We start from the raw sequence: 21160 nt of genomic DNA on the forward strand, positions 1-21160 counted from the left end.
CCTCAGAATGTGACTGTAGTTGGAAATACGGTCTTTACAGAGATAACTAAATTAAGTGAGGTCATTGGGGTGTGTCCTAATCCAATGAATAGTGTCCTTACAAGAGATTAGGATACAGATACAGAGAAAAAGGCCATGTGATGACAAGGACGGCCGTGTAGAAGCCAAAGAGAGAGGCCTCAAAAAAATCCTCTGGCAACACCTTGATCTGACTTCCAACATCCAGAACTGAGAGAAAATAAATTTATTGTTTAAGCCACTCAGTCTGTGGTACTTATGGCAGCCTGAGCCAGCTAATACACACCACAACCCTATCCCTCTGGTGGCAACTCAGGGAAAAAATTCTTTAACTCTCCTCAAATCATCCATTTTTGAGTCCCATTTATTTGCTGGGACCTTGAATGATCCAGTAGAATTACATGATTCTTATTTGCATTTGTTCTATGTTTTCTAAAATTTCTACAATAACCACAGAATACCAACCTTATTTCTACAATAACCAGAATACCAACCAGTAACATGAAAGGCACACTGCAAATTACTTGCTTTGAAATTTAGAAACAAATTTTATTTAAGATCTGAAATACAATTCCTAAAATATCAACTTTTCCAGAAAACCGTGGCTACACAATAATGCATTGCCTCTATCATGTTAGAACGTGCATTAGACTCAAATACAAAAACCATGAAACAAATCACCATCCTTCAACAATTTGAGCAAAGATAGAATGCCTAAGAACAACATAGATGGACTTGCAGAGGATGGGCTGTTTTACTTCAAGCACCATAAAAAAAAAAAGAGCACAAATGCATGGGTTTTCAGGTATATACATTAAGTTGAACCTTTGGCACTAGGAATCAGGGCGTTTTGTCACATAGCATTAACACATATTAGAAAATTGTGTAGTGTCAAAGGGATAGGAACCACCAGCATTCAAGCAATGTTGTCAACTAGGCAATAAAATGTTCTACTGAATGTTTCTTCTTTGTTCTAATTACTGCATACACTGGTAGCAACTTTGAAATGAGAAAAGGAGCTTACACTCCTTTTATTTTCTGTTTAAAACAGAACAGAAAACAAACTGAAACATAAGCCCTGTTATACATTAACGATTTTAAAGAACATCAATTTTACAAGAAAAAGACTAAGAACAAAAAGTGTTTACAGATACAGGACAAAAATGGTGAGCCGTCTGTAGACGCTCACAGGGCTTTGCGGTGGTACTCAGCAGAAGCCACTTTGTAATCACTGGCAGTAAAGAGAGATGCAGAATTCTTTGCCAGATATTTTAGGAAATCATGCAAATAGCCCAACAATAATGCAAGGCTCTTCTCATCAAGGGGCGTATAGGCCAACATTGCTCCAATTCTTACAAATAATCTCAGTAGGTGTGGTGCTCCATAAACCTGGGACATTGGAGCATCAGGGTGAGCCAAGAGGATTTCAGCATACTGGGGCCTCTCAAATTTGTAGAGCAGCTGAGTGCCCAACATCACATTGAAATATTCTTTTATTCCTGCCACAACTTCATTAACCGCATATTCCTTATTATCAACATTTCCCTGCGATTTCTTGCAATTTGCATACTCCTCCAGAATTGCATCTACATTTTTCTTAGCAGGGAGTTGAAACAGCTGCTTCTGCCTGGTAACTAAGTCCCAGTCCTCAACAAGCCATGGTTTTAATTCTTCAGGAATCTTCACTTTAACCTCCATTCTATTCTTAAACGCCTCCTCACTTTCAACAGTGGGGTCTGCCCGGGCCCTTTTCTTCCGAGGGGGCTGAGGTGCTTCGCTGGTACTGCCACCATCTCCGTTTCCAGGAGTCTTCTGCTTGTTCTTTCTGGTCTTCCTCACGGATCCTGAAGGCGGGTTCTCTGCAGAGCGACCCCCCCATCTTCCTGGGAGAGCTGGTTCAAGATTTTTCTGCTGTGGACCAGCTGTCTTCTTTCCCGCGGAGGCCCCTCTCATCTTACTTCTCTGCATGTTGCTTCTAGTTGGTTTTTTGAAGTTCTCTTCTTCTGCAGATTGCTGTCCACGAGGTTGAGAACCCTGCTTTCTGGAACTCATTCAACCCTGTTTTTATTCCAACCACTGTAATATATAAAATATTTTACTTGGTTGTTTTCTATGGCAACCTTTAACTATGTTTCATAAAGGCCCATCAGAGAATAACACATTCTAACTCCCTTAAAATCTGGATTTCAAATCCTATTTCAGGACCCTTTATAAGTGATTTTTTATTTTTTTACCTCCTTTCCCTCTCTCTGATCCTCACTACCAGCAACTACTCTCATCTCACCCAAATACTCATCACATCTACCCATAAATTACTCTGTTGATGCCACTCACAAGATAGGAAAGCAATTTTAAAGAAGGAATTAAATGAAAAACTATAAAAGGCAGGAGTTGAAATTTAAGACTTTTGAACAGGAGAAATGACAATATGGAATAGGGAAGGTTATATTTAATTGACTAAGGGCAAAATGAGTAACAGTAAAGGTTCTTGTGTAAGTCCAGAAAGGCCTGAACTAGGATGATGACAGAGTCAAGAGAAACTGAAGAATACAGAAATCATGAAGAATATAGTAACCAAAGGAAGGAGGAATCTGCAATTTCAAGCCTGAGTAATTAATGAACTTAATAAAAGCACTGAATTTAGGGTTTAGTCTGGAATCAGAAATAAAATGACAAAACATAGGTAATGCATCCATTCATTAATCTATTCAGTTTGTCATTATACATTACTGCATATCTGCTTTGGGACAAGTACTATGGTAGTTGCTAGAGATCCAAATATCTAAAGTGATATTATAAAACAATAAGTTTAGTATAATGACAGTTATAGGCACAAAATAGTTTGGGAGCAGACACAAGAAATGGTACATGACACCACCGTCAGTGATATAAGAAGGTAAAAAAAAGATTGGTGAGAGAGGAGTCAGTGATGACTCCCAGGTATGGGTGATTAGGTCATTAGTATTATCACCAAATGATAATACTCCTCCATTTACAGGAAGAGAAAATGGATTGGAGGAAAAGTTGTGTTGGGCCTATTGTGTGTGAGGTGTACAGTTAAACATAAAATTGTAAAGCTCAGTTTTGTCCAGCTAACTGGGTACCCACCCCCCAACCCAAAAAAAAAAAAAAAAATTAAAAGCTCGGCTGAGAAGTAAAAGCCAGAAATGGAGATCTGAGAGTAAACATCACATAGCTGGTAGTGGACACTATGAGGGCCAATGAAATCAGGGAGAAGAGAGGAAGAACTTCAAGTATGGAATTCTGGAAAACCTAAGGACGAAAGGCATTTAAGGGATGTGCAGAGAGACCACAAATGAAACAAAAATGTTAAGAGTAGCCATAACAGAATTAGAAGAATGTTATTTTGGATGCCAAAGAAGATGAGCGTTCCAAGAAGAAAAAGGTATAATCTACAGTGTAAAGTGCAGCAGGGAGTGCTAGTAAGATAAGGATGCAAAAAATAGTCTTCCATTATTCTCATGGTGTGACAGAGCAAACAATTCCTTTGACTTACACAATCTTCCTTCTTTCCCTTCCAAGAACTCCTAGTGATTTCCCAGATGAAATCTTATAGATCTTCTGGGATGGTCTAGAAGGGTGAAGTGGGAGATACAACCTAGAAAGAAAGGCAGGTATCTGCAATGAAGATGAACTTTTGTGAAATCATCTAAGAAAAAGAAAAAAATGAGTAATTTACAAACATGTGGTTTATATGTTTACATTTAAACACATATATGAATCATATACCACAATTGTAAATCGTGGTATCAGAGAAAATACTTGAGTTCTGCTGTCAGACAGATCTTTACTTCAATTAGGCTCCGTCATTTATGAGTTGTGAGACCTCAGGCAAGACATGTAAACTCTCTTAGCCTCTTTTGCTCATCTGTGGAATGTGGCAAATTACCTATAGCCTTCACAGGCTCCTGTGAGAATTTCATAAAGGTGATGTGGCTGAACAGCTAGCACAGTACGTTGTGGGAATATTTGCACATGGATACAAAGATGTTCAATGTAGTGGTGTTTGCAATATTGAAGAACTGGAAAACACCTACCTATTCTTCAATAGGAAAATGATAACATAAATTATGTATGAATACTACAGAAGAACATTCAAATGAATTAAGCAGAGATCTGTGTACTGACATGGAAAGATGCTCAATATATATTATTAGGTAAATAGCCAGGTGGCATAATACTATAGGATCCCAAATGCAATAGGATCTTAAAGAGACAGATAAGGCTGGGCGCGGTGGCTCACACCTGTGATCCCAGCACTTCGGGAGGCCAAGGTGGGCAGATCACGAGATCAGGAGTTTGAGACCAGCCTGGCCAACGTAGTGAAACCCTGTCTCTACTAAAAATACAAAAAAAAAAAAAAAAAAAAAAAAAAGTAGCAGGGCATGGTGGTGCACGCCTGTAGTCTCAGCTACTCAGGAGACTGAGGCAGGAGAATCACTTGAACCCAAGAGGGGGAGGCTGCAGTGAGCTGAGATTGAGATCACACCACTGCACTCTAGCCTGGGCGACAGAGACTCCATCTCCAAAAAAAACAAAAAACATAGTACAGGTAGAGAAACAGGTGTGAAACAGTTTTTAGGAAGAATGTGCTCTCATTTGTGTGTGTGTTTTAAACAAATGTCTATAAATGTGCATGGAAATATCTAGACAGATAAATACCAGCCTGTTAAAATCAGGGTAACCTCTTAGAAAGGGATGATGGTAGACTAGCCTTAAACCAGGTTTCTCTAGTAACTACAACTTTCACCCACAGAAAAAGCCCGTCGGCCATTCTGTAGCCATTAACATTGTGTAGGCAGGTGTCAGGAAGGCTCTGAGAAGAAAATCAGAGATAAGAAATGTTTGTTAGTAGCACCTGTGGGCAAAAAAAAAAAAAAAAAAAGAAAAAGAAAAGAAAAGAAGGCCGGGCACGGTGGCTCATGCCTGTAATCCCAGCATTTTGGTGGCCGAGGTGGCCAGATCTCTTGAGGTCAGGAGTTCAAGACCAGCCTGGCCAACATGGTGAAACCCCATCCCTACTAAAAATACAAAAATTAGCCAGGCATAGTGGTGCACACCTATAATCCCAGCTACTTGGGAGGCTGAGGCAGGAGAATCGCTTGAACCTGGGAGGTGGAGGTTGCAGTGAGCCAGGAGATCGTGCCACTGCACTCCAGCCTGGGTGACAGTGAGACTCTGTCAAACAAACAAACAAACAAATAAATAAATATGCATGCTTGCATGCATGCTTGAAGACTAGATCCCTGAACCAGGAAAATCAGTTATTGGGAAGAAAGGCCTGGATGCTAGTACTTTCACTAAGCAAACAATATCCTCTAACTGAAAGAGCACAAAGCTTTGAGCAGAAATTCAAGGGTAAAGTCAGTCTTCAGAAAGCATCAAAATTTGTAAATATGGAGACTGATCCCTGTGGGAATCAGAAACCTGGCTGAGAGGAACACAGAGACACATCCTGTGAAGGATCAGACAGTGGTGACAGTGGCCAGTGTATCATGGCATTAAATTGTAAGCTATCATGCTTCCAGAATAATGTTTCTAAAAGAATTGCTTTGTGACCAGGACAGAGCAGATACAGTATCTGAAGACTTCAGAAAATTGTTAATACAGGTTGAGTATTCCTTATCCAAAATGCTTGGGATGAGAAGTGTTTCAGATATTGGAATATTTGCATATGCATGAGAATATCTTGGGGATGGGACCCCAGTCTAAACAGGAAATTCATTTATGTTTCATATACACCTTATACACATAGTCTTGAAGGTAATTTTATACAGTATTTTGAACATTTCTTTGCACCTGTCACATGAGGTCAGATGTGGAATCATCTATTAGTGCACGTTGGCTTTCAGAAAGTTTCAGATTTTGGAGCATTTCAGATTAGGGATACTGAACCTGCATGAGTAAATCCAGAAAGCCCATCTTGGGGCTCATAGTGCAGAGGTTCCATAAAACAAAGGGATGATAGTGAAAATACCACCTAAAGAAAGCAACGTGACCTAGTGCCAACCAGACTGTGTAAAACACATTAAGTAGAGCCAAGCTGGACAAAAACCATTCTGGAAGTCACATTGGTCCCTGGTGGGTATATAATTGTGAATAGGGGTGGAAGGGGCTGTGACTCAATACATGGAGAAAATGGGGGCACAAATTAGGGACAACAGTCACCAGCTATTTTGCCACCTGTTCCCTACAGGTCAGCTCTAGGGTAAGCCAGAAATTCAGAAAACACATTTGTACTTATGTTCATCTTAGTTTCCTATCTTTAATTTTACACCAGTTTAATCTCTGTATAAACAATACATTTAAACAGAGGTGAGCTCATAAGGGCTATCAAACCTGAGATTTTTCCTTTTAAAAAATTTATTATGATAACCAATAATCTTCCCATGTTAAGGTTATTATATGCATCCATTTTGAGTCATATAATAGATATTCTGTCAAATGAGCATACGTTAATTTACTTAGTCACTCCTTCCCTGGAAATATCCAGTGCACACCTCCCACCAATATATTTTTTAATAATGAATGAAAACATTTTGTGTAAACATTTTTTTGCTCTCGCTTCCTATTATTCAAGACTCTCAGAAGTGGGCTTAGTGAGTCAAGAGATAGAACACTCTCAATACACTGCCAAATTACTCCCTCTGCACAAGTTGTGCCAATTTCTAATCCCACAAGCAGTGTGTAAAAATATTTACTATGCCTCATGCTCTGGCCAGTACTGGGGATCATTTAAAAAATTTTTTTTCCTTTCATTTTTAAGTTCAAAAATTAAGAATATTTTGATAGATTTCTTTTATATTTTAACTCCTTAATCCATCTAGTAGTTTGCAAGTTACGAACTGACAATCTTCGTTCACCTCAAGTAATTAGATCTTGTGGTACCATTTATATTTCCTTTATATACCTATAGATAACAAATTATATAAAGATGTGAACATTCTTCTCTTACCACCTCCCCCTCTCCCACCCCAATCCTAGGAGTATCCCGAGTGAGTATGTATGCCTTCAAATCTTTTCATGCACACATTCACATAAAACGTAACTTTAAAGACTCAATGTGTGTATTATACACATAGGTATGTGAATGTATAGCATGCATTTATTTAATTTCTTTTGACAAATGTGAGATCTATACTGCTCTGCACCTTGCTTTGCTCACTTATCATGGGCATCTTTCCATGTCAGTACATACCTACCTCCTCTTTTTAATATTCATAACACATTCTATAATCTGTTATGTACTATAACCAGTCTCTGAACATTTAGGTTGTTCCCAATATTTCATTATTACAAAAATACTGCAATGCACATCAGTGTATACAAATATTAGAGCATTAGTTAAGTACCTCTGAAGGATATATTCCAAGAGGAACTATTTAGCGAAAGGATTTGCTTATTTATAACTTTGATGAGATAGAGCCAAATTCACCTCACAAAGAACTGTTTTAATTTGTACTCCTAACAAAAATATAAAAGTTCATTTTTTCATGACTTCAGGAACACTGGAAAAACATCTTTTCGAAAAAAAAAGGAGAGGGGCTTTTCTTGGGCCAATCTAACATGTAGTAAGATAATTTCATTTGAATTTGTGTGATATCATCCTTTCATACATTCATTGGTCACATGTTATATAAATATTTTTGTTCTCTCTACCAGGTTGTTTGCTATTATTTTCTAATAATTAAATATTAGTTTTATTTTATGTTGGAAATTTTCTTCCAAACCATCACTTTCTTTTGTCTAATGGTGTCTTACTATGACTGTTGTATGTATATGTGCATACATCTCTCAATATCACAGACAAATCTATCAGTTTTTTCCCTTGTGACCTTTGGCTTTTATGTCATGCTTAAGGAAAATGCTCCAAAAACACTGTAGAAGTGATTTCCTACTCATCATTGGTACTTTTATAGTTTTCCTCAAATGTATAACTAACTTTTTCTAATATTCATCACTGAAGAGTTTATCCTTTCCCCATTGGTATGAAATACCATTTTATAACATTCTAAATTCTCAGAGGTATATGGGTCTTTTAAGGTACTCTCTTCCGAATGATTTTTAACTTTTTTCTTTTCTTTTTTTGAGACAGAGTCTCGCTGTCACCTAGGCTGGAGTGCAGTGGCGCGACCTTGGCTCACTGCAGCCTCCGCCTCCTGGGTTCAAGCAATTCTCTGCCTCAGCCTCCTGAGTAGCTGGGATTACAGGGGCCCACCTGTATTTTTAGTAGAGACGGGGTTTCACCATCTTGGCCAGGGTGGTCTTGAACTCCTTACCTCGTGATCCACACGCCTTGGCCTCCCAAAGTGCTGGGATTACAGGTGTGAGCCACCGCGCTCAGCAATTATTTAACTTTTAAAGGTATTACTGTCTCTAGGCCATCTGTTCTGTCACAGTGGTATATCTGATAGTTCTCACCAGTATTAATTTAATTATCACAGTTTAAAGGTATAAATGTTGCTCTTGAAAATAACACTTGTAAATGGATGACTACACTAAGAATATTTGATGCAGTATTATTTTAAATAGCAAAACACTAGGACCAATAGAAAAGGTTATCAATAGTGACTTCACATATTACGTGATTAACATTTTATAATAAAATGTATTTAAAACTCACACTGACTTTCTGATCTACTCTTATTCATGGATCTCACAAATGGCCAGCCCAGTTTTTCAGTTAATCATCATTGCATATCGTATACTTTGTAGACATACCATTCAGACTGGGCTCATTCCCTCCTTCTAAGTTCTACCCATCCTCTGCGGCCCAGGTCAAGGTCCTCTTCCTCTGTGAGGCTTTTTTTTCTCTATTTCAGGCCACTCTGACCCTTGCTTTCTCTGAGTCCCTGTTGGCTCAACAGTCCACCCCCTACCTTTGGCCCCTAATCATTCTCTAAATGGTCTCATGTAAAGGTATTCTGTGCCTACTGATCTAGTGCATCTCTTCCACGAGGGCAGTGCCCTCCTCCGAAACCTACTTTTCAGAAAGGAGAAAAAAAGAAATTACAGTGACTCCATATGTAGCTGTCAAAAGGCTGAAAAACCTTCAAACCCTACTTCATCTCTCCACACAAGCAATGGGCCATTTGGGAATCAGACTGCAAATGCTAACATCTTCTGTGTATGCATGTGTCAGAAAAGAGTGTGAGTAACATTTTGTTGGAATAAGCCTTTAAATGCACATATGCCATATCAGTTACATTTGTATCAATTTTCTCTTCTGGATCTTGAAACATTTCCATTACATGTAATAGATTTTTTTTTAAGTCTGAGACAAAGGAGGAATGATATAAAAGCTGTTAGCAGACTGAATATTCAGTGAAAAGATTTGCTTATTTATAAATTTGGTTTGAACTGCTAGCTAAAATTATAGCTCCTGGAAATTCCCTCATAAATAAATATGATCAATATACTTAAAACCTTTCTAGATTGTTAAGACAAGCCAGAAGTCATAATTTCGGAATTCAGTTCTAGTGGTAACTGCTGCTTCTGGAAAATGAGGAGAGAAACCAACAGTATTAATTATTATTTTTTTTACACAATTCCAAAAAGAAATATATCCACTGCTTTTAGAAGTAGGTGTAAATGTGTAGATAAAACATGAGATTATCAGGACTAACAGAACCATAATTATTATTAAAGCAAATACTTACATGTGCCATGCACTGTCCTGGTACTTTACATGTAATCCTCTCAACAATCCTATGAAGTAGGAACTATTATTATCATCTCTGTTTCATATACGAGGAACTTAGGTATAAAGCGAGTAAATATCTTGCCCAAGATCACATAGTTAAATGGCAGAGCCAGGATTTAAATTCAGGAAGTATTTGCTCTTAACCACTGAACTATGCTGCATATAGGATGCTCCAAAGAAAAATGTAATATATGGAACTGTGGAACTACTACAGGGGATTGACTGTAGTATCTTTTATCAAGGGATGTAAGATTACAAAGCCCTCTGTTGCTTATGCACTTTCTATACTGGAACTACCAATGGACTTAGCTCCATCCTTTCCTTCTCAGAATTTAGACTACTTTCCCAGATAGGAGCTTATTTATTTTCAAAATATTCCTGGACAGTTAGGAAGGTTATGTGGTATTACCCTGTTTGAGAACTGAGGCCAGAAGGGAGGCACTTACCCAAGATTCTGTAATCAGGGAAGGTTCTGCAATCAGGATCAGATCTCCTGATCCTCACTATACAGCAAACTTAGCTTTTCTGATGGTGACCTAGAAGGTCAAACAAAAGGACAAGAAAGAACATAAAATAAAAAGATATGAGCTATGGCTTTCTTCTACATCAGCCAATGCAATTTCATCACACACAAAGGACACCAAAGCTGATAAATAATGTACAAGTGTTTCTTTTTCCTTTCTTGTGGCCGCATTTTCAAATTTAATTTATAGTACATTTGTATAATTTCTGACAAATTTGTTTAACTTTTCCTTAAATATAATTTCAAATGGATGAAATAAAAGAAATAGTATTATAAACCTACACGAATCCATCATCCAGCTTTCAACAATTACCAACTGAAGGCCATCTTGTTTCATCTATAACCCCACCCACTGCTCCCCCCCACCCCCGACTTTTTCAAGCTCACCGGAATATCTGACTTCTGTATTTTATTATAGAAAAATTTAAACGTATACCAAGGAAAGCAGATTAATATACGGAACCCACTGCCTATCACTCAGCAAAAAACTATTATTAATTTAGGGCCAATTTTGTTTCATCCATACCCCTCCCCATTTCCCCCTACCGCTGAGATTATTTTGAAGCAAATCCTAGTCATTAATGTATTTAGAAGCCAATCCAAGACATTATTTAATCCGTAAATATTTTCATATGTCTCTACAAAAAAGGACAATTTGAAAACATAATCACAATACTACTGTGACGCCTAAAAAAATTGACATCAATTCCCTAAAAAACATCAAATATCGAATCCGTGTTCCAATTTTCCCGATGCGTCTTAAACATATTTTCACAGTTGGTGTGTTCGATTCAGGATCCAAACAAGGCCTACTCATCGCATGTGGTTCATCTCCAGCTCGCTCTCGTTCTCCATCTCTTTCTTTCTTGCACTCCCCCCCAACCTTTTATTTAACTTTTCAATATGGGAAATTACAATCTCTGCTATTTTGAGGCAATTCCCAAATAACAAATTATTTCATTGGTAAAAATTGATATATCTATTTTATCTTTATTCTAGGAAAGAAGTTGATGGCAGAAAGGGCACTACAATTAGCGAATTTATATAATTTATAATTTTACTCATTCTATTACGCGTTTTATCTCCATAACAATAGCTAATATCTTCAGGGGTCAGGCTTCATATTACGTGCCTTATACGCACTATTATACAGTACACGTCTCTGAGGTAGATATTATTATTATCACCATTTTACAAACATGGAAACCGAGACACAGAAAGAACAGGAGCCTTGCCCAAGCTGGGCGTTGGCGAGCAGGAATCTGAATCCAGCTCTGACCGATTGTGAAGGCACTAGGTAATCCCGTCTATACCCGACGAAAAGAGGAAATCATCGACCCTTTCTCCCCACCCCCACCCCGAAACCTGAAACGAGAATCCAGATCTTCCCAGCAGCCGACGTGTGATCACTGCCGTTCCTCCAACCGCCATAGTAAAGCCAGGTTTCTCTGGCAACTGATATCCATAGGCAGACACGTCACCCTGGAGGAGGGCGTATGCCCTTCAGCCAATCACAATCGTCTTGTCTAAGTTTTAGAATGTTCCATAACCAAATGATTGGACAACCACCCCCACGTCAGCAATGACACTTCGCCGCAGTAAAGGCGGGTGCTAGCAACCTGCTTCTTCACTGTTAAGGCCCACAGCAAACCAATCCTCTTCCTCCGTTAGTGCGAGTTCCGGCCAATGACGTTCGCCCTCTTAGGTTTTTTTTTTAGCCCGCCCTCCAAAAGCGTGACAGCCGTTGGGTCATAAGTCTATAGGGCAGAATGTTCACGTGGCCTATTTCACGACCCAGAGTTCCTCTGACCAGAGGGGGTTTTTTTCCCTTTTCCTTTTTTTTTTTTTTTTTTCCTGCAGGGAGGCATTATGGGTTTGTGTTTTTTTTTCCCCCCACTGGGAGAGGAAGTGTCTACGTGGCCTGCGGAAATAGGATAGGCGGAAATGAGCTAAGGTTCCCGCGAGTGGGGAAGCGCGAGGTCAAATCTGGGGCCACGCCCCCAGTCCTGTGGCGCAACTCCCCGAACACGGAAAAAAAGACGCAGTGGGGGTTCTGCTGTGTTTGCGAGTGAGGGTTGTGAGTGCAACGGGCGCAAGGCATAAAAGCCAGTGTGTTAGTGCGCGGGCAGGCTCGCGTGACCCTGGGGTTGCTGTGTGAGCGGCCCTCGTGGCGCGGGAGGTGATGCGTTTGCGCAGGCGTGCGCCCCTGGCGTCGGGACTGGTGAGAGCCACGGCGAGCGCGCGCGCGTGCGTGATGGTGGGGGCGGTGCAGGGAGGAGTTAGCTACTGCGCGCAGGTTGTTATCTGTTTCTGTATTATGTTTGAAAATGTTCTAATGAAAAGGAAAATAAATAATTAAGGCAAGGCGACAATAACAGATAAAGGGGCACTGTCAGAAATATTTTGGCTTTCCCTACTGATTTAATTAAATACTTTAAAAATACACTTACTACGGTTTCCTCTGTGCCAAAATCCTGTCGTAAACCACAGCCCTCCAATGATTCAGAGCCAAACCCTTCCATCGCCACATTAGCAACTCCAAAGGGAGGCTTCTTTCAAGTTCTCTAGTATCCTCCTCCCTCCCCTCCTCCACACCTCCCCCCTCCCTTCAAGGTTGCGTGCAGTTCTCTTGGCACAAATACAATTTTCCTATGAGAATATCCATCTACGACAGCCTTCCCCTCTGTTAGGGACTCCGGATTTCTGTGGCGACTGAGGCGCTCTTACCTTTGCGTCCTGATCTCCAAGCAAGCACACTGACCTTCAGGCAAATACGCACTGTTAATTTTCCAGAAAGTTCTGTGGGTAAGGTTTATACCTCTCGAGTCTGCCACTAGATGCCGCCAAATCCCAGCAAAGGATTGGCTGTTTGGTCCCTGGGATTCTGGGATTTTGTTTCCCTCCCCCCTCCCCTTTCTGATTTGCTGAACGGTACTATCTATAGGCATCATGGATATCGTTCATTCCTAGGAAAAAATAAAATCAACTTCTGTAAATAGCACTAGTAGGCAGGTGACTGTGACCCAAGATCCAAATAATTTTGCTCATTTCTTTCCTTTTCTCCTTGGAAAAAAAAAAAGGCCCCTCTCCATCCCTCTCTTCTTTTGTCCTTGCCTTGTTTAATCAAAGAGTTAATGAATGACCCAAGCACTGATGCTGAAGATCCTAACCCTTTTTCCTCACCTTTTCAAATGCTCGCAACTCACCAAAACAAGATACAGATAGCTGTTCCGTCAGTAAAGATAGATAAGAACTCATCAGTAAAACTTGGACCCTGGTATTGAAAACTGACTTTCCTTTTCTCTTGAAATTTGTATCAGATATGTGTTTTTGCACCCTATTTTCTGTAGTGGTATTGGTAAACTTTATTGTGTCTTTGGAGTAAGAGAAAGAGACCTAATTGTAAACCTCATTCCACCACTTACTAGTCTCAGTACCCTGGGCAAATGACTTATGTTCTGTGATCCTCAGTTTTTTGTATGCTTTCTAAATTTTAGATGCTGTGTTATATCGTTCACGTCGATTTTTTTATTCATCACCAAGTCCTTATTAGATGAGCACTACTAGATCAAAGTCAAACAACAAAAATCATACCCCTTTCAATTATCTTATACACTTGTACACCACACAAGAGGGATTTTTTTAGAGCAGTGGTTCCCAAGGTATGTTTCCTGAATGTACCAGAAACATCAGCATCACCTGAAAAGTTGTCAGAAATTCAGATTCTCAGGTCCCACCTCAAACTTAATGAATCAAGTTCGCAGGGTGGGGTTTGGTAATCTGTGTTATTACAAACTATCCCAGTGATTCCAGCACACACTGAAGTTTGAGAGCCACTGCTTTGGAGAGTAGAAATGCAATGCATATTTTTGTGCACACCACTAGAGGGTGCTACAGAATGTAAAGCAAAATAATAAATGATGCACAGTATATGTTTTCAGACACCCTCCATATTATCAGTCCTATTTTACAGATTAAAAACTAACGTGTAGAGATGTCAAATTATTTTCTTAGTGTACGTAACAAGTATGGGAACCAGGATTTGAACTTCACCTGCCTCTAGCCCAAGCCCCTAATAGTACTCTGTTGTTTAACCATGATGACTTGTCTTTCCAAGCCTCAAAATACATTAGAAATATCTTGTTCCCTGCTTTGGCTAATGTTGACTGGAGTGTCAAGAAGAGTGCAGGAAAGCAAACCAAGTAAGTGGAAATACTTTCCATGTTTCATTCTCATACCCTTCCTCATCTCCATTCTAGAATAGGATATCACATCAAGGCTTCTAAATGTTTTCTTTCTCGTTTTTTAATACCCCAAATAATGTTCTCTTTACTCTGCAGTTGCCTTTTTTTATTTATGTCTAAATCTCTTTTTTTTTTTTTTTAACGGCATTTCTCTCTCTTGCCCAGGCTGGAGTGAAGTGGCACGATCTCAGCTCACTGCGATCTCAGCTCACTGCAATCTCAGCTCACTGCAATCTCCGCCCTCCCCTCCCCCCAACCCCAACCCTGGTTCAAGCAATTCTCCCATGTCAGCCTCTCGAATAGCTGGGATTACAGGGATGCGCCACCATGCCTGGCTAATTTTTCTATTTTTTAGTAGAGATGGGGTTTCACCATGTTGGCCAGGCTGGTCTCAAACTCCTGACCTCAGATGATCCACCCGCCTTGCCTCCCAAAGTGCTGGGATTACAGGCGTGAGCCACTGCACCCAGCCATATGTCTAAATCTCTTCCATGTGTGTTGAAGTTATCAGGGTGGTGAGGAAACAGTTGTTAAAAACCTGTTATGGGCCACACACTGTATACACCCATTAATCTCAACAATAGGCCTGCAAATTGGGTGATATCATCATTATTTTATAGATAATGAAAGCGAATTCTGCAGTGTGTAATTATCTATCTTTGGTCATATAACTTGTAAATAGTGGAGCCTGGATAATTCCTGGCATATCTGCCCATATTATTTTACTAAGCTTTCTACTTTTTGGCTTTGAATCTGGTTTAGTTATTTACTTGTTAAGTGACTTTATTTAACTTTTCTAAGCCTCAGTGTCACATATTAAATAGGAACAAATATTTCTATTTCATAATCTTAGAGCCGCACTATCCAATACTGTAGCCGTTAGTCATATGTGACTATTTAAATTTAAATGCAGTAAAATGTAAAAATGTAGATCCTCAGTTGCACTAGTCTCATTCCAGGGGCTCGATAGCTACTTACAGTTAGTGGCTACCATATTAGACAGTGCAGATACAGAACATTTCTGCCACCACAGAAAGTTCTACTGGACAGTGCTGATTTAGAGGATATAAGGTATATAAAAGGGCCTAAGACGGTGCATATCTCATGGCAGATGCCCGAGAAAAGTGATCTCGTCTGCTTTTTTCTTTCAGCATCAGAGCTAGGGGTGTTCTCCTGTTTTATTGATGGGATTGGGAGAGGGAAGTAACTTACCCAAGTGTGGTAGGGGATATGTCTGGCACTGGGACCCACATCTCCTGACTCTTGCTCTAACATTCTGTCTAGTATGCCCATCCTTATGCTTTACTCTACTGAGTGAGGTTTCAAGGCCAAGCATGTGAACAGTGTGAATTAACTTTGGAGTCAGGGTGGTAGCAGAAAAAGGCATAGGAACTGAATGCCTCCTGTGTGCCACACAGCACTGTGCCCAGCTTTTTTACATCTGTTATCTTAGCAAATCCTCAGTGAAGCCCAGAGAATAAATACCCCAAGTTGCTCAGCAAGGAAATGGCAGACCAAGCCCAGGCATTTTCCCATTATGTCATGCTACTCCCTCAAATGTGACTACTCCCCTGCCACCTCCACTTACTAGTGGGTCCTCAGAAAATGGGAATTACTCCTCTTTTGAATGTATAGCTGAACCGCTGTCTTCACAGTCTGTTTCAACTGGAATGGAAAAATAGCTTAGGTCAATGTTTGGCTCCAAGGCCCAAGGCCAGACAGAGAATATTTGTGGTCCCAGCCTTCACAGGACAGGCAATGGCTCTGAGAACCCTGTGTTAATTTTCAAGGCCACCATTAGCTCATACATTGCTTTTGTGCTGATTAGAAAAGCATGCCACCTGGGGGGCAGACAAATTGTAGCGAAGGGCCCATTCCAGTGGAACAATGAGAAAAATAACTTTTCTTTCTGTAGGCTGTTGCAACCTCACCAGAACAGCTGAAGAATGAATTTCAGCCTGGACTCTACCTTATTAGTTGGGCACCCTTGGGGAGGGTGCAACCTGCCCAACATTTTCCGCTGGCCCTGTCTTACCTCATGACTAAGAGAGCCTTTCTAGGTCTGGAAGGTAGCGGTCAGTCTGTTCTGGAGGGTGGAGAGAGACACCAGTGTTTTCCCATGGTTTCTGGGTAGTAGATAAAATTGGTCTATTCTAAGGTTAATTTGATATTTTAAAATTTTGGTTCTGACTAGCTTATTGGATTTTTTTGAATAACGTTTGATTAATGTAAAGGTTAAAAATAAAACCTAATATTTCAGCTAAGCAAATGGTGTTTCTTCAATAAGGATGTTTTTCTATCTATTTATACCTGCCTCATTCCATAGGAATTTTATAAAGCCAGTCCAGGAATGTAGTCTGAATCAATCTAGTTTGCTAGCCTGTGAGACCAGGGCAAAGATGAAAATAGTCATGGGAAAGTTTTATCCTTTTAGGGGTATCTGTCTTCTTCTAGTTCCTCTCTCCTCCTGTGACACATCCCCACCCCGAGACTGACCTACCCATTTGACAGAAAGAGATTACTTATTCAAATGACTCAAAACACTGAGATCCTGAACCTAATCAATAATGTCCTTGGATGACCTTGGGATGCCAGACTCACACATAATTCCTTGTTGTGCCCTTCCTGAGTTAATAGTTTAGCATACAATTTACCAAAATTTGTGGTTTCCTGAGCCACAGACTTCACTTGGAATGATCATATAAAGTCATCCATGCTACACACCAACCCACAGAAATGAGGACTGCTTTCCTCCAGTGTATGCTGAGTCCTACAATCTGAGCACTGCTTCAAGAGGATGCCTTGAGTCATTTTTCCAGAGTTAAATTTGCTTATGCTTCTAACTTCCACCTACAGTCCCCGTTACACTGGGAATGATAAAAACTATGCCTTTTGAAAATATAAGCTGTCATGTTATTAAAGATGACAAACCAGTATTAATTAAAGTGCTGCATCTAAATTGTTGAAGCTTAATGCTTGTTACGTGGGAGTTCATTATACTGTTTTTCCTACTTTTGTGTATTTTTGAAGTTTTCCATAATAAAACATTTAAAAAGACAAAAAATGTTTTAAAGTGCTTCATCAGTCCTGAGGAAGAGAATGCACATGGGTTTCTCTTTAGAAGAGTACTTATTAACCAAGGGGTTGGGTAGAATGTACACCCTTTAGTAGAGACATACCCTGTAAAAATCTGGGGAGGGGGGCATTTTAGATTGAAAAAGCCTCTTTGCCAAAAATTCTGATTAGGTCTTCTAGAAGGGAAATATCCTTCTGCCTGCAATCCCCCTCCACCAAACCCCACAAGTAAGTCTTGCTGTAATGAACCGCTATTGGTGAAAGAAGTATATCATATCCCTTGGGCGACTGAGAGTGGAGGGAGCTTGAAAACCATGGAAACAGACCTCAGCTAATTGGCAAAAACTGTTAGCCAGCAGGAAGAGAAGCACAGGCAAAGGGAATCTTGGGGCAGGAGATGGAACTAAGAGTGTAATGGGGCCTCATTCTCACCCCAGGTGAGTGCTGGAGAGGACAAAGCTGCTAATGACAGAGGACACCAGGGAGCAGAATATGTGGCAAAGAGGCCCTCACTCAGGACCTCAGCATATTCTTGGAAGGCTCCGGGCCCCATCCGACTTGCAGGGTTTTGTTTTGTTTCTTTGTTTTTTGTTTTTGAGATGGAGTTTCACTCTTGTCGCCCAGGCTAGAGTGCAGTGGCGTATCCCAGCTCACTGCAACCTCCGCCTCCTGGGTTCAAGCGATTCTTCCTCAGCCTCCCGAGTAGCTGGGATTACAGGCACCCGCCACCACGCCCCGCGAACTTTTTGTATTTTTAGTAGAGACGGGGTTCTGCCATGTTGGGCAGGCTGGTCTTGAACTCCTGACTTCAGGTGATCCACCCGCCTTGTCCTCTCAAAGTGCTGGGATTACAGGTGTGAGCCATCACGCCCAGCTGACCTGCAGTTTTTAAAACAGTGGGGTGGATCCCTATCTCTCACCATACACAAAAATCAACAACAACAACAATAAAACAATGGGAAAGCTGCCTGAAGGCAAAGATCACACACATACACACACACACACACACACACACACTTTCGAGGACTTGGAACCTGACTGTTCCAGGTCCAACCTGAACCTGCTTGAAAAGGCGGGTTCCATAGAGTACCCATTGAAAACTATGTGGTTTTGTTCGTTCTTTGTTGTGTTTTCACTGTGTGACTAAGCAAATGATGGGGTTTGTACACTGCTGGGAGTGAGCAGATATGGTTGGAGAGGTGGGGCACTGTTTAGGGCATGGGGAAATCAGAGCACATGTTCTCTCAAGGTCCTGAGGTTGAGATAAAATGGTCTGAAACTGGGGACAGAGAAGGGAGCAAGGGCAGTTCCTAAAAGGTACAAAGCCGAGATTCACCCTGCTGCTCCCAGGCCAGAGTTCTGGGTGGGACGTCAATGAGACCCAGGCCGGTACAGCCAGCTTTCAATAGAGCTGGTCTGTGAAACTTGGCCGAGAGGACAGAGGAAGATTGATGTTTGCTCCAGAGTGGGGCTGTCAGCTGTGCTCACCACCTCACCATGCTCCCAGCTGTAAACAAAAGTCCTGGCCCTTCATGGCACTGCAGAGCAGTCCAGGCTGGCGTAAGTCTCTGAGGACAGCTAGACCATTTTCTCATCCTGGCTGAGAATCAGAAGACAGAAGAAACAATAGAAGGTGGTGGTGGGGGGGTGGCGGTGGGCAGATTGCAAGGGGGTGAGAATCAGTGACCAGAGGGAAGGAGCTGTCAATTTCAGATCTTAGGTCTGTGCATCCAAGTACTTAGTACAAATCTTATAGGGAAAGCAGACCCCTTTCCTTGTCAGCTTCACAGATAATAGTGAACTACCAAAGGAGGCTTGCAGGGACTCTAGTGCCTCATTCATTCATTCATTCTTTCAGTGAATACCTCATGTGCCTATCACTAGGCTAGGTACTCTGGGTGATGCCAAAGTAATACAAGACAGCTTGTAAAGGAACTTACAAGAAGTCTGGAAACGTGTAACCTTAAGTCACAATACCAAATAGTATGACTTTAAATCCTAAGTGACAGACATAGAGTAAAAGTTTAGAAACAAGAGTAGTCATATCTGGTCATCATCAGAGAAAATGGAGTTTGAGAGGGCTATAGAAAGAGACACAATTTGGCTAGGGAAAAAAAGATACCAGGCATTCCAGGCTAGGACCAAATTGTTAGTAACAATGAGGCCTGCCTTCGCCAAGGCAGAAAGTTAGTATGACACAGACTTTCTTCAGTCTTCACCCGGTCATGTTCCTCACCACAGCTAACCCAGTCTTCAAAACTCACTTAAATGTCACTTCCTCAGGAAGGCCTTCCCTGATCTCCAGGGCCAGATTAAGTACTCTTGCTTTATGTTCCCATAGCACTCATTACTTTCCCCTTTCTAAGACACCACTATTTTCACCTGATGACCTACTCATGTCTCCCTACGATTTGTTCTCCACTCTGCAGCCGGAATTTTTTTGCAAATGCAAATCTGTTACATCACTTCCCTTTTGGAAACTCTCCTACCTCTAACATCTTCCTCCTCCTTTGCCTTCCTGGTCCTTCTTGCTTCTTTTCATCTTACCTTTTCTTCTGGTCATTTCTTAAATGTCTCTAAGTTTGTCTCCCCTGCCAGAATATCAGCCTTCTGAGGGCAGGAGTTATGTTTCTTCTTCACCATGTATCTGTGTATTTAGCACAGTGCCTGGCATATTGTGTTAGGCACTCCACAAAAATTTGTGAATAAATCCAAGGGAGATAAGGCAATATTAGTAGCCAACTGAAGGATTAATCTTACACTTCTGTGCAAAGGGAAATCTTTAAAAGTTTTTAATTAGGGGTATAAAAAAATCACGAGAGAACCCTGCCTTCTGACAAAACAAACAGAACAAAGCAAAAAATGATCAAACAAAACCCAGAGAACTCCAACCTCAGCTTACCCTAAACCCGGCCTCCCAATGATCTTGTAGACTCATGTTCTCTTCCTTTCCATTTCCCCCACCACTCCCTCCTCCAAAAACGCAAGAAAACTTACTCATTGATCCTTCCAACCAGAGAAATTTGGCAGTATGGCCAAATACACTTACTTCCACATTTGTAGTTGTTCGTAGGGCCAGCATTTATTGCCCACCTCCATTGTTCCAAGTGCTGTGCTCATAGGTACAGATGGAGACTTTTTTCTTACCTTGATGGTGCTCACAACTGAGTGAACCCCTTACACTTATCACTCACTTCGTGACTTCAAATTTCTAGTGAAGGGCTTTGCTTTACCTGGACTCAGTGATGGAGACTTTTCAGGGTACTGGAGCCTGCAAAAGACCTCAATTTCAGGACCATCTGTAAAACTGGGGACTCAGTGAGACTCAGAGGATGGATAATTATATCAGTTTACACTAGACTTTTACCTTTCTGTGAGGAGGCTAAATGGCAGGGTGGTGAATGTCTGGAAGGGTGGTTAGGCATCAGCCATTCCTTAACCTTATTAGGTTGGGCTTACTAAGGCAAACAGCCACCAAGGTGCACCTCTTGAGTGAAGCAGCATGGAAAAACTCAAGGAATGACAGGAGAAAGAATTGGATTTCTCATTAAAAATAGAGGGACTGCCTTGCACTTT

At 40.8% G+C, this 21160-nt stretch overlaps 1 protein-coding gene and 1 long non-coding RNA gene across 15 annotated transcripts; one reads left to right on the top strand and one right to left on the bottom strand.

Annotated features, from left to right (window-relative positions):
• Positions 1–542: 542 nt before the first annotated feature.
• Positions 543–13109, bottom strand: MORF4L2 (mortality factor 4 like 2). 14 transcript variants are annotated; one of them, XM_055267620.2, is made up of 5 exons: positions 12993–13109; positions 10189–10278; positions 9699–9747; positions 3536–3688; positions 543–2094 (listed from the first exon to the last, which is right to left on the bottom strand). In XM_055267620.2, exon 5 carries the CDS (start codon positions 2068–2070, stop codon positions 1204–1206), a length of 867 nt encoding a protein of 288 aa, XP_055123595.1. In that variant the 5' UTR covers positions 2071–2094; positions 3536–3688; positions 9699–9747; positions 10189–10278; positions 12993–13109; the 3' UTR covers positions 543–1203. The 14 variants fall into 14 exon arrangements, with proteins under 14 accessions (XP_055123595.1, XP_055123594.1, XP_055123596.1 ...); XM_055267619.2 differs by having other exon boundaries at positions 3536–3637; positions 12993–13068; XM_055267621.2 differs by having other exon boundaries at positions 3536–3657; positions 12993–13068.
• LOC134736004 (uncharacterized) lies at positions 12240–17573 on the top strand. The gene is made up of 4 exons (XR_010119634.1): positions 12240–12486; positions 12956–13070; positions 14383–14467; positions 14675–17573. It is a non-coding gene; the product is annotated as an uncharacterized lncRNA (long non-coding RNA).
• The last annotated feature ends 3587 nt before the right edge of the window (positions 17574–21160 follow it).

Source organism: Symphalangus syndactylus, chromosome X (assembly GCF_028878055.3).
Source record: "Symphalangus syndactylus isolate Jambi chromosome X, NHGRI_mSymSyn1-v2.1_pri, whole genome shotgun sequence".
Lineage (NCBI taxonomy): Eukaryota > Metazoa > Chordata > Mammalia > Primates > Hylobatidae > Symphalangus > Symphalangus syndactylus.